Genomic DNA, 12,979 nt, shown 5'->3' on the forward strand with positions numbered 1-12,979 from the left:
TTTGTCTAAAATAAAAAGTGTGATGCATTTAGTGGGTCACCATTAATACAAGGAGCTGCCAACCCTACAGCATTAGCAAATGAAGAGAGCTGGAAAGCTTCAGCTTCTACTACTGCCCCTTCCAGGATGACCATTACTTTTAATTAGTGGCCCTAGCCACGTTTCTTTCCACCACCAGCTGCACCGGACTGCAGCTTGGAGCAAGTGAAAATACTGAATGAAACCTCTATACAAACCATGCAGAGAAGCAGACAAGTTCAGATGGGGGGACACAGCTATGGATTACAGCAGTGTGCTTCTTCTGTGCTGCTGGCCTCTCTGTCCCTCCTGGGCCTGGCAAAGCAACCAGTCCCTTCCCTCCCAGTTCCATCAGCACTGTGACACTGAATGTCATCTGGTGACATACTGGTGTGGTCATGGTGCTCCAGGAAACCTCCTTAGCAACAGCAGAATTTTAACCAAGATCTGTTGATTGCCCTATGAGCAGCAATGTACATCAACCTTTTTTTTTTAACAGCACGCTGTGTTTTTGATTGCTAATGGCAGATGATTCAGTTCCCTCTGACTTTCCCACATTACCTCTGGGGTAATTAGTCAGCTTCTCAGTTCAGTCATAACTCTCTGTCCTTTCACTTGCTGTGAGGATGCTCTGGCAAGGCACCCGCAGAAATCAAAGTTCAAAGTCAGAGCATCACGGCAGCACAACTACACCTAAAATATTCCTTCCCATGAATAGATAGACTGGAAATAGGGAAGAAGATTTTTATAGAAAGGCTGGTGAAGCACTGGAAAACTGCAGATGATGATCCCCAGTAAGTATCTGGTATTACTCTGAACCAGAGGTATGGGTCAGACCTGTTATCAGTAAAAACAGTTTACTGTTTTCTCAATAAACATAATCTCCAAAAGGAGATTAGAGGAAAGAAGTGGAATTCCATCGATAAATGAGAAATATGGAGATGTTAGACTCATCCCGATGGCAGCTACATCCTCCAAAACGTAGGCTGTTTCATGAGGGTTACCCAAGTTGAGCAGTCAAAGCAGAATCTCAAGGTGTTTTTGCATTTGTCAATGATAAACACGAGCAGATATAGGAATCGCATGACACATACATTCTAATAGAAGGTTCCTCACTGAATGCTCAGTTGTCACAGTCACACCGTGTTGCACAGATGCAGCTGGGACACACACAGCCTCTGTGCCTCTCCTGAAACAGAGAACAAGAAGACCAGAGTCCGGTGTCACTCTGTTTGCATTTCCTCGCTGAATGCAGCAGATGGGAGCGTTCCTCCCAAGGCGTGTTTGTGCCAGATACTGCGGTCACAGTGTGTTCCCAGTTGCTTGTGGTTCCAGCCACATTGGATGGCTCTGGGCTGCAGCAAGTGGAAGAGCTTGTCAAAAACACATCCCCACGCTGTGCACAGAAACCCTTCCTCTGTGAGTGAGGAGCGGTGTTACTAGCCTGCTTTGGCAGGGGGGTTGGACTCGATGATCTCTAGAGGTCCCTTCCAACCCCTACAATTCTGTGGTTCTGTGGCACTGCAAAACAGTGTAAGGAAGGAGAGCTGGGTGGGGAAAACACGTCTGTCACAATATGGGAACTAAGGAAAGGCGCATACATGCACACACGCCTTGCTACAGATGTGGGTGTTTCTGTACTTGGAACAAATTTATTGGAAGCTGAAAAGAAGAGCATTTAGAAAGCTCACAATGACAAGTGCGGTAACACTGGGAGCAGTAGAGGCAACATTTCAAAGAGGCAGCATTTATTCTACCTTCTGATGGTAACACCCACTCGCTCTGACAACTGCAATCCAGGGGGCATGACAATGAGAAACGTGTTTCTCTGCATTTCCACACAGATTCAGTCTCTGCTACAGAGCGGTACCAAAATGTAAAGGTAAAGCTGTTTAAAAGCTTGACAGCTGCCAAGGTACTGAACACAGCATGCAGATGCTGCTGCTCTGCAACCCAATTCTGACCTCAGGCACACACTGCTATAAGACTCCAGAATACAGAATTCACTGAGTGGTCCCTCATAACAGATTCCCAAGATATTCAGAGGTGTTTGCCACGTTTTTATTGCAATTTGATCTTTGCAGCTGAAATGATACAGTCGAAGTCAGCAGTTCTGAACCAAAACACAGTGTTAAACATGAGATATGAGTCATGTTTGTAATACCCTGCAGATGCCACAGAGCAAGAGGTTAGAACACAGATAAGTTTAATGTAAAACAAGATAACCATTTATGATCTTGTTAATAAACTTTTTAATCACCTTTCATTTTAATGTTGAAAACAACGTCAATTATTAATCAGAAACATATTGTCCAAATATATAATATAATAATACTGGGCAGCCTCATCTAGTGGTTGGCATCCCTATCCACGGCAGCAGGGTTGGAACTAGACGATCTTTGAGGTCCCTTCTAACCCAAGCCATTCTGTGATTCTATGATTCTGTGATAATAATAACATAGATAACAAAAGTACACTGGTGTGCTGCCCCTAAGTTTGGTATCTTTGGCTTGAAGACACTTGAATACATTTAGATTAGAGTTTTGGGTCTGAATGTGCAGAGGTAGAACTCTGCTGTTCTCAGTGGGGATGAACCATTGGACTTCTTTTAATGATCCCGAGTGCCAGCTATTAAACAAACACTAGCAATAAGAGGGATTGGTTTATAAGTTCCCAGAAAACTCTGGTTTTCATAATATTCTTTCCTCTCAAAACATCTCACTCAAATAAGAACTCAGAATGTTATAAGAAAGCTGTTTTATGTCCTATAATTCTATAAGGAGACTTATAGAATAGAGCTCCTGTCATACTTCACTATGTACAATAAGCTTAAAGGACCTAGGTGTGCTTTCTACGCTTAACACAAGTAAATTTAGATTAATTATCTGAGGCGTAGCTGGTGGCAAATTCATCAGATGATTTATGACTACAATAAGAGTTTGTGTAATTATTTCCAATGCAATAAATCTAGCAGCTTCCATGCCTTCCCATGGCATCCCTGTGCTACTTGCTGCACTTCCCACAGTATGAGCCCACCCAGTGCCCCCAGCCACACTCCAGGACCCCCTGCCACTGAGGTCAGGGAGCTACTGCTACTGATGGCCCCGGTGTGTGTCTGTAAGTGCCTAAGGATCAAAAACCACCCCAGTGAGGACAAGCTGTTCTATCTCAACACATCTAACACACACACCCAGTCCCTTTGGCACCCACCCCGTGACTCCTTGAGCTTCAGTATCAGACCTCTGAATTGTTCTCGCAGGTTGTCACAAGTTTATGGCCCAGATAGGCAGGGTATGTGGGGACAGGCTGCCTGCAGGGCTCCTCCCAAGGCTTTCCAAGGTAGCTATTTGCATATTCCAGCACAGGAGAAAATGTATTTTGGGGATTTTTTTCTATGTGCCACTCTTCCAAGAACACAGTGTCTTCCCCCTTCCTACCGCATACCCAGGGAAGGCTCTATGGAAGCTGTGGCTGCTTTCTCCTGTTTATATACACCAGACTCTATATTCTTGCTCCCAAAGGGCAGTTCATTCATCACTCACTTTTCATCTTTCTCTCTCTCTTCCCTTTGAACTGGGTGTTACTATCTCCTGCCTTCTCTCATTCCGGTTCCTCCCTCTCCCCACCCACGCATCCATGCAATTACAGCTGGATTACAATGTCTCATCACCTCTATAGTCAACCAGAGAGTAGAAGCAATGACCCAGCCATAAAGGAGGAGAAAAGTTCCCCCTTCCTGCTTGTTTACTGACTGGCTCCTTTTCACAGATCCAAGCCAGATATCTTCTGCAGCACTTAGGACTGCAGCCAAGGTGGCAAACATCTGAAATAGAGCCCTAAGATATAGTGATGCTGACAGCACTTCCTATTAACCATCAAGGCTTAGAAAGCGCATCTAACTTTACAGGGTGATAAAAATACCTCAGATAACAGGGAATGCACCGCAAATTCTGATTGCCAACATTTGCTGTATTATTACAAGCACTGGTCATTTCCAAACCTCCCCACTTACCCACACGGCAGCGTGTGAGATGGCCAAACTCACCCATAGGGATAAAGGCTACAGCAAGTTGGATGATACTGCATGTGACTTTGGCACAGTAGGACCCTTCCTGAATACGACTGAGCAGCTTTTGTGTTTTTCAGCCCCAAATGAAACAGGAGAGGAAACAGCTCAGCAACACCTGATATCAGACCCAGGACAGAAAGATCTTGGTTCACAATGTTTTTGCTGCTCGGCTCACATCTCTTTCCAGCTCCCCCAGCAGAGAAGAAACAGGAGAACTGTCTTCCCAGCAAGGGGACTGAAGAGAAGCTCAAATAAAGGACCAGACAAAACGAAGGCAAAGCAAAGTACTTTTCTGACTCCTTTTCCAAAAGAACTGAAGTGCTCGGCCAAAATTCTCCACGTGTCAGCAGGAAGCAGTCACTGCTTGTGCAGTGTGGGGAAACTTCAGCCAAAAAAGGTTATTCGGGCTGAATTACTAATGCTGAAAATCGACTTTCATTATGGGAAGTACCGGTACTTCTTACCAAGAATTGACCTTAAAGTATCACAGCTCTAAACCATTCTTTTCAGATGTGTAAGTTATGAAGAAAGGTTTCACGCGTACAAAGTCATCAATCAGGAAGCTGAATAGGCTGCCCTCCGCTGTGTTCTGGGAGCTATAAATGCACTGCTCACAGGGCAGCTACAGGCTGTGTGCAGCCAGCTGCACCAGAAAAGCACATCATCCAGGCCGCAGCCATGCAGAGCTGCCTTCAGCACACCAGGGAGGGCAGAGGCGTCCTGCAGCAGGGGCCCACAGCTGCCCCGCTAATTGAAAACTAATTATATTTGGCAACAAGGGCCAGCACTGATAACAGACTGTATTTTCTGCAGCACTACGTCATAACACTGTACTTTTTTCCTGTTTTACATCACTAATAAGAGTCTCAGAGTATTCCTAGTTTTAGGAGATGGCTTTGAATGGCTTATTTGCCTCATAAATACAATCCAGCGGTTTCTCCAATGGCTTTCATTGCTTCAAAAGCCTACATATAATCCTCACACATGCTGCCAGGCATGGCAAAATCTCAGCAGACAAACTCTCATTTGGAGCTGCCTTTTCCTGAGTGCCCAGAGAATTCCTTGCCATGTGTTCGCTCTGCATTTACATTTCAGGGTAGGATTTGATCAGATGCTCGGTCTGGAAAATGGAGACACCCACTGAAAGTAGGTCATGATAGTTCCAAAAAGCAACATCACCGCGCTGAATTGTTTTACTGCAAATCCAAAACACGACCAGGTTAGAAACTCTGTTCTGTTCAACAACACAACCTGCAAATACGTTAAGTGGAAATATTGCCCCTTACAGTGAGTTCTGCTGGCGGTGGTTTAGGACGCAGCCGCACAGGAAGCAGTATTTCTGATGTCCCTTAATCCTGCACTGAATCAAAGCTGCAGCATAACAGTGCTTTTATCTGTTCATGATAAATAAACTGACTGCTGAACCAGCACTTGCTGCTCTTTTTGCCAGAAGTGTTTTTAAACAGAGGGCAGAGCTTTACCTCCCGCCTTCATATCTATTGCAGGCATAAGCACTGCTTCCGAAGTCTCGTCCTCCACTGCATCATGTCATAAAGAAGCTATTAACTGTATTACATACTCACTTTTATCATGATTGGTTTTGGAATGCTAATATTACAGTTCTTACTCCTGAAAGCAGTTATTGGTTTGACGCTCCCACAGGGAAGCAATCTGTACCATCTCAGACCCAAGCGGCTGTTTCTAGCTTCACTCACAGGATACAAATGCTGCCTCACAAAATGCTGCCGCAAAGATTTAATTGTATTAATTGCAGACAACACATTTCCAAAGCTGCTGTTTATGAATTCTGACACCAGTGCTTCATTTGTTCAGTCTTAATAGTGAGATAAATGACATAGTAAACAAAGCTCGTGCTTGATACCTGTTCTTAATGGTGATTGAAATATTTACCCGTTCTTTAGATGTAAAGAAATTCAATTGCAAACATCTCTTTGCTTTCATACTGAAGTAGTTCCTTGCTTGAGATGTAAAAGAACGCTGAAGAAAAAAGAGCCACAAGGAGACACATTAACCTAAGCACTGACAGAAACTAATTTAGCAATCAATAAATAGGAAGTTTCTATGGCTAATAGCAGATCTGCTGCATGGCAAAAAGCAAATCTACTACAGGATGAAGTGAATCCGGTTCTAGCACAGTCACCGAGATGTGTGCGCGTGAAGAATATAATCTTCCTTAATCTCCTCATGTGGTACCATTAATCACCCACCTGTGTGCTCTGGAAGACTGTTACAAAGATAACAACTGAAACAATAGCAAGTTACCACAGTACAACAAATACCGCCTTGACATTTGGTACTGTTTAAGTTAACCTCAGAGCTTTTGGCTTAAAGGAGCATCTCACACTGGGCTCAGAGCCCAGGGCTGGGAATGAAACAGCCCCGTGCTGAGCACGTACCCATCACAGCAATGCAGAGCAAAGGCACAACTCCTGACATCCTCTGAGGAAAAGGAGCACCATTTGGGGAACTCTCTAGAAAAACTGAGGAAACTGTGATTCAGAAGTGAAAATGGATCATTCCCAAAACAGAAAACAGCAGGAAGTCAATGGAATACAGCACCCAAATCAAAGAGCCTTCAGATTTGAGAGCCTTCACCTCATTTATACTTGTAAACGCAGCTGCCCAGCACCGGGCCTGTCTGAGCAGGGAGCTCTGTGGGCTCAACTTGGGCCTGCTGTTGCGTTACTGAGCTGTCAGGAGTGTGATTTTCTCCCCTCTCCTTTGTGTTTAGCTCACCCACTCTTCTGCGCATATCAGGAATGATTCTACTAGAAGAAAAAAATTCTGTCTCTTGTCTCTTCCTCAAATAAAAGCTCGTTAGTGAACATGGAGGTGCTCCCTCATGCAGGATGGGGTAGAAAATGAGAACACCACCATGGGGTGACAGGGAGGGAGCCTACTCAGTAGTTACTGTCACGTACAAAATAGACTTGGTCTGAGGAAGATCAGCTTCAGCCTCAGCTCTGTTTCCCCCTGTGAGCAGTGCAGGGGATCAGGGCTGCAGTCAGTGCAGTCAGGTGTGGCTCCATACGGCCTCCCATAGGCCACAGCTCTCCAAGCTCTGCTCCATAACAACGTATGAAGAGATCTTCAAGCCTCCGGCAGTGACATTTAAAACCATTTGAAAAGAAGACGCAGGGAAACGCATTATCAAAAATGTTTTTATTTACAATTTCAGAAATCATCATCTGAATCGTTATCCTCAATTTTCTGCAGTGGCCGCTTAACGCCAATGATTAAATCAATATTGAGAAGCTCTGTAACACAATGAAGAACAGACGTTACCAGCTGGTATTTGCAATAAACCGACTCCAAGCCTTCCTCACTCACAGACAGGGGCTCATTCCTCCTGAGTGCTTCTGTGGTTCTGAGATAAAACTTGGTAAAGCCGTTCCGTTCTGTTCCATACAAGGCCTTTGGAATACTTAACAAAGCATCAGCGACTACATTAGATATGACAGTAACCGCTGACTGCTGAACCTGCTTTGCGTAATGCTGAATATAATAATGTAACAGGACTTCAAAGTAACCTCCTACCGGCAGAACTGATCCTGCTTCAATGATGGAGCAGGGATAACTCTGTGCAGCACCACAGCCAGCCCCCTCTGGGCCTTTATCGACACTTATGTGCTCACACAGGGTAGCAGTGTCGGCTACAGCAGTGGTGTCATTCCTGTGGCTACACACTGCTGGGTGCCTTTGGTGGCTCTCATCCATCCCATCTACACACTCACACTGTGTTTGTGGTTTGTGTGTCCCTGCTGAGCCAGCCCCATCACTGCAGGCATTCGGCTCCTTGCTGTGTGGGCCAGGGGCTGAGGCTGGTGGTGCGTGATCTGGATATCTGCTTCCCTGCAAAGCAAGATCTGAACTTTGTGCTGCTGTTTCACCCCTGCAGGCTCCCAGCTGATGCTCAGAAACCTGACTGCTGCCAGGAGCAATATGTCCTGTCACAACCTGCGTCTCAGTAGCTGGGGAATACCCGCTCCCAACACCGGAGGCACCATTGTTGCTCTCACCCTCAGCTCCACACTGCTGATCCACCGCTCTGAAGAGCTGCAGCAGCATGGTGAAGGCCCCGTGCAGAGCGGCAGCGTGCTGCTCGTTAACGGCATCGACTGGAGCGCACAGAACCAGGCAGTGGGGCTGGAAGGCGCCCGTGCTGCTGAAGCCGATGTGCACGTACCGCTGGGAGCCCAGCAGCAAGGGCTGGCAGAATGTTACCACCGCAGCCTCCGTGATCTCCTTCTGTAGGCTGTCACCAGCAGGGTCATAGGGCGACATTCCCGTGATCTCAGAGATAAGGGACACTTCTTCCTCTGACAGACACTCCACCACAGACACCCCGTGTAACTTTGCATAGTAGATAACCTCCTCGTGCTGCTTCACTGCGGACAGCAGCAGCCTCACTCCGCTGTTCCGCAGATGTTCCATCACAGCCTCCGTTCTCCCGCCGCACCAGCGCAGCGCAGCCCGGTGCTGCCTCTCGGAGCTCAGGGCGCACTCCACACCTGGGGCTGTTAGCGCGGCCCGCAGGCAGCGCGTCACCAGCACTGCGAGCAGTTGTCCGCCGGTAGGGCAATAGGCGGCGAAGTCCCTGCGGAGCAGGACGCCGGGCAGCACCACGGAGCGGCCGAGGGGCAGCCCGGACACGGCGGCGTGCAGCTGCGCGAAGCGGCCGCAGAGGACGCGCAGCTCGGTGGGGCGTCGTGCCCCGCATCGCGCACACAGCTCGCAGCCCAGCAGCGCCACGGCTCGGCGCTCCGCAGGCCCCAGCCGGCCCCGCAGATGGGCCGCCAGCAGCGCACAAAGCGACGCCGGCTCCAGCTCCGCCCTCGGGCCGCCCGCGGGGAAGGCGCTGCGGAGGTGCGGCCTCAGGCCCCGCGCCACGGCTCGATCCAGCACCCGCCGCTCGAAGGACGGCAGCGCCCGCACCGCCCGCCGCGGGGAGCCGTCCCGTATGGCGCCCAGCACGGCGGCCAGCAGCAGCACGAACGTCTTGGCGCCGTCCCCCGTCGCGCTCTGGTGGCGGCAGGCGCAGGCCGCCATCACCCTGCGGGCACACGGGCCGTTATCAGGCGCTGCCCCCGCCGTGCCCGCCCTCCGCCCCGGCCCCGCCCGCCGTACCTGGCCGTGTGCGGCTGCAGGCTCAGCGCCTCCAGCAGGAGCCGCCCGTCCCGGCTCAGCACCGCCCGCCCGTCCGCTCGCACCACCATTGCCCGCCCGCCCCGCGGCCCCAGCGCGCCGCGAACCGCGCCCGATAGCGCTGCAGCCTCCTCATACAGCACGGGCAGCGCCGCCATGGAAAACAAACGAGGAGCGGGGCGAGGCCGCGCTGTGAGAGTCCGCCTCAGTGCCCGCCTCAGTGCCCGCCCCTCACAGCCCGCCTCAGTGCCCGCCCCTCACGGCCCCGGCCCCAAGAAACGCTGTCCCAAGTGTGGTTTAGGTCTTTATTTGTAACCGGAGGGTCGGGCGCAGCAGGGGAGCTAGTTTCAAACACGCAAGCCTTGACGAAAGGTCGGGTGTTACATATGGCACAAAACTTGACAAACCGTGTCCGGGAACGTGTTGCACGAAACCCCTCGGGAAGGCACTGTTCTTACAAAGCTTCAACCTGCTCGGAGGGTACCCTTAAAACCCGATAAAACGTCCAGATGTACAGAACCCCTGTTATCCGTTATTTACATACACAGGTGAAGTAACAGCTTCTTAAGAAAACACTCTACACATGGAACCAAGAGTCCGCTCCATAAACACCAGGCTGGGAAAATAAGAAGTAAAGGAAATCCCAAAGGCACAGGAGGGCGGCAAACAAAGAGGAGAGCAAGAGAAACCACCATTATCACATTTGGAAGGAAGACCTATGAGATCATCTCTTGACCAGGTTAAACTGGAGGGGAAAGCAGGCTTTGCCCTCAGCAACGCCTCGTCTTTAAAAGACACCCAGATGTGAAATGCACATCGTCTGCTGTTGAAACGGTGCCCTATGGCACCTCACAATTGCTCTGTTAACCTAGGCCATGTGCACCTAGCTGGGGCAATCAGTACCTAATGGCAAATTAAAGGCTTAGAGTGCATCTGAAAACAATACAATAAAACCACATGGCAACAATTTCTGACCGTGTCTCCTGTACAAGAAAAAACAACCACCCCCTCCAGATCTCTAAATCAAATGTGAAAACAAGTGCTGTTTAATCATAAAAACTGGGAAGCTACAGCCCTCACACATCTGCAAGCTGTACAGTGTGTTCTACAACTCACACAGGGCTCAGCATTAGGTATTCCACATTCAACATCAGCCACACGCTGACTGCAGATATGGAACACTGGTTTAGTCTGATGTTGCCCGACACCGGCCGGGTCAAACCCATGAACAGTGCACGTAAAAATACATGCAGTCTGTGTTAGAGACTGATCTTAAACAGAAGGATTAAAGTCAAAACAAAAGAGCAGAAGGACATTTCCATTTACAAGGCAGATAAAAAGCTTGTCGCTGTCAGTCAAGAGTTTCAGCACCACGAATTTAGCAGAGCTATTTTAGGGGATTAAAGTTATTGCTCAAATTGTGATTTTATTTTTACCTTACTTGTTTCCTTTCATATTACTCCCACACACAGCGTATGCTTAGGAACCTGTAATGGATCATTAAGACAGATGAAACTTTGACATTTGAACACTGTAACGAATGGCCCAATTCCATGCCGAGTGGATTAAATTAATACTATAGTATTCTGCTTTTCTCATGCCATTTTATATATGGCAAACAGCTTCTGTTGGAGACTTAACTCAGGGACACAAAACTTAACAGTAAGGAACTTTCCACCTCATCATATATCTCATGATAGAGTCCACATTGCAAAAACTGATTCCAGAACCTACGCTAGTACGAAGCTGTAAGGAACAAGCTGAAGTGACTGCTTAAAGCAGTGAACTTCCACGTAGCTGAGGTCCAAAGAAGGGGTAAGATGAAACAGAAAGTGATGTGCTGTGAAGATGTCAGCCATGGGAACAAATGAGCCTGACTACCTTTAAGTAAATAGAATGTTCACCAAATGCTGGACAAGACTGATGCAGAACAGAAGGTGAGATCACCTGCACAGTTATTGAGGCTGCCCAGGGCCACGGCAGCTCCAAACTTTCCATTTGATTTCAGAGAGAATCCAACGAAAACAAACTTGGCTATAGTTTAGTGTTGCATCTCCCATCTTCCTGCTGTCCCGTCTGGGTTGCTGAAAGTAGCTTTACAATAAATACTACGGCTACTTTTTGGCTTGACAGATATACATGGAAAGGCTTGACTGCCGGGAGGACTTCACCAGATCAACACCGGTACCACTTTCCTAGCTGAAATTCTGTGAGTTCTGTACATGCATGTTGTTCTTCCAACAAAACATCACAAGCCCTGGTTTTAACTCCAGATTTCAAGTTCACATGACTTGGTGTGGCTGCAGATAATGAATAGTTGCTCTGATTACTCAGGTAGCATCTATATACTGTGAATGTAACAAACTGCTTCATGATCCTTTGTTCTTATTTTTGTTTCGTTAGCCATCCCACCATTTCTGAAGCCATTTCCCTTGTAAACACACATTTTCATTTGCAGGTGACCTGCTGACAGTGGCCAAATTCTGTCCCACATGGTCTCTCCTATGGGAAGCTCAGCTCATGCTATACACTAAGCCCAACTTTCCACCTTCACATTTTGTTCCTGAAGTAAGAAAGATCCCTGGCATTGGTAGCTGCCTTCGTACTGAGACGCAGCCGGACCCCAGTATAAACTCAGGACCGTCAGATTTATCAAGACTTAAAAAAACAAACCCTAAAGCCTCAGTATTTGCAGTTCATGAGTGCGAGTGTACAAAGACAACACCTTCCCATATGCCATGCTATTAAAAACATGCTCTGTACAGCAGATGCAGGAATGTTTCTGTGAAGAACCTGAAGTTTTAAACTATACAATAAAATAAAACTGGCTCATAAGCCGCTGTGGTAATTCAGGACATTAACTGTCATGCTGCCAAAACAAACCAAGGACAGAAAACTGCAGAATTCCCAGAGACTTCAGCTTTGTACTCGCCAGTTCCTACCAGCCCTGACCTTTGTATAACAATGTTTTCATTTGACCTTAAATAAAAGCTCACATCCAAACACCCAACGCCATTTACAAAACAATGTTGGTGAGCCTGGCTACTTTAAAAGTTACTTTGTTACAAAAATGGTAAGTTTAAATGTAACAAAGTCTGCTTGTTTATTACACTACCAAAACGGGAATCAGGTCCAACCTACAGCGCCTGACCTCTGAACTGTGAATGTATCTATTCTGTGGTGAAGATTCATCAGTACAGCATGGTAATACAAAACACAAGGCTGATGCTGTATGTCTGAGACAGAGGCACACACCAGGAGCAAGAGTGTACTGGCACTTACACGATTCTTACTTCAACTGGGTAGACGGGAGGATGATTCCGAACCATGGACTCTGAGGCAAAAAGTTCTGCAAGTTGTTGCTACAAGGCTCTTTTAGATAATATTGCATCATTTAAAGTCCAACTTAAAATATGGTCCCCAGTAAGAGTCTGATCATTCCAGTTCAGAAAGGCCCTTGTTCATGCTTCCTATTTGAATAAGAAATTGATGATAAGCTGTAGCAGAACCAGGATTACAATGAAGATATAGTGCTTCAGCTGCAAAAACTGGTTGTCCACAGGTGGGGAATTAGAAGTGACTCGATTTCTCAGAGCCATTATGTCCCTGTAAGACACAGAATAACATCGTGTAAATCACCATCCACACAATCTGACATTTCCAGTTTGCTGGGGCTCCCCACAGAGCACAAACTTTGAGGAAATTATGTAATACTGATAAGTAACT

General features: G+C 47.4%; 2 protein-coding genes and 1 long non-coding RNA gene across 14 annotated transcripts in view; 1 reads left to right on the top strand and 2 right to left on the bottom strand.

Annotated features, from left to right (window-relative positions):
- Positions 1-504: 504 nt before the first annotated feature.
- LOC146762350 (uncharacterized) lies at positions 505-4,255 on the top strand. The gene is made up of 3 exons (XR_014942494.1): positions 505-586; positions 737-812; positions 4,165-4,255. It is a non-coding gene; the product is annotated as an uncharacterized LOC146762350 (long non-coding RNA).
- Positions 4,256-7,255: 3,000 nt separating this feature from the next.
- On the bottom strand, positions 7,256-9,491 carry BBS10 (Bardet-Biedl syndrome 10). Its single transcript, XM_015856894.3, has 2 exons — positions 9,236-9,491; positions 7,256-9,161 (listed from the first exon to the last, which is right to left on the bottom strand). Exons 1-2 carry the CDS (start codon positions 9,409-9,411, stop codon positions 7,283-7,285), a joined length of 2,055 nt encoding a protein of 684 aa, XP_015712380.2. The 5' UTR covers positions 9,412-9,491; the 3' UTR covers positions 7,256-7,282.
- Positions 9,492-9,544: 53 nt separating this feature from the next.
- Positions 9,545-12,979, bottom strand: part of OSBPL8 (oxysterol binding protein like 8) — a 73,181-nt gene continuing 69,746 nt past the window's right edge. For all 12 annotated transcript variants that reach the window (XM_085537207.1, XM_085537213.1, XM_085537200.1 and 9 more), the window contains one exon: positions 9,545-12,859. In XM_085537207.1, the coding sequence (XP_085393333.1) occupies positions 12,724-12,859 (136 nt within the window). In that variant the 3' untranslated portion in view covers positions 9,545-12,723. The remainder of the gene's footprint in view (positions 12,860-12,979) is intronic.

Source organism: Coturnix japonica, chromosome 1 (genome assembly GCF_054131305.1).
Source record: "Coturnix japonica strain WE chromosome 1, WE-NBRP24, whole genome shotgun sequence".
Lineage (NCBI taxonomy): Eukaryota > Metazoa > Chordata > Aves > Galliformes > Phasianidae > Coturnix > Coturnix japonica.

Excerpts from the sequence above, each read along its gene's own strand:
- BBS10 (XM_015856894.3), bottom strand. The coding sequence starts at position 9,411 with ATGGCGGCGCTGCCCGTGCTGTATGAGGAGGCTGCAGCGCTATCGGGC. Across the intron at positions 9,162-9,235 it reads CTGCAGCCGCACACGGCCAG|GGTGATGGCGGCCTGCGCCT; the intron begins GTACGGCGGGCG and ends GTGTGCCCGCAG.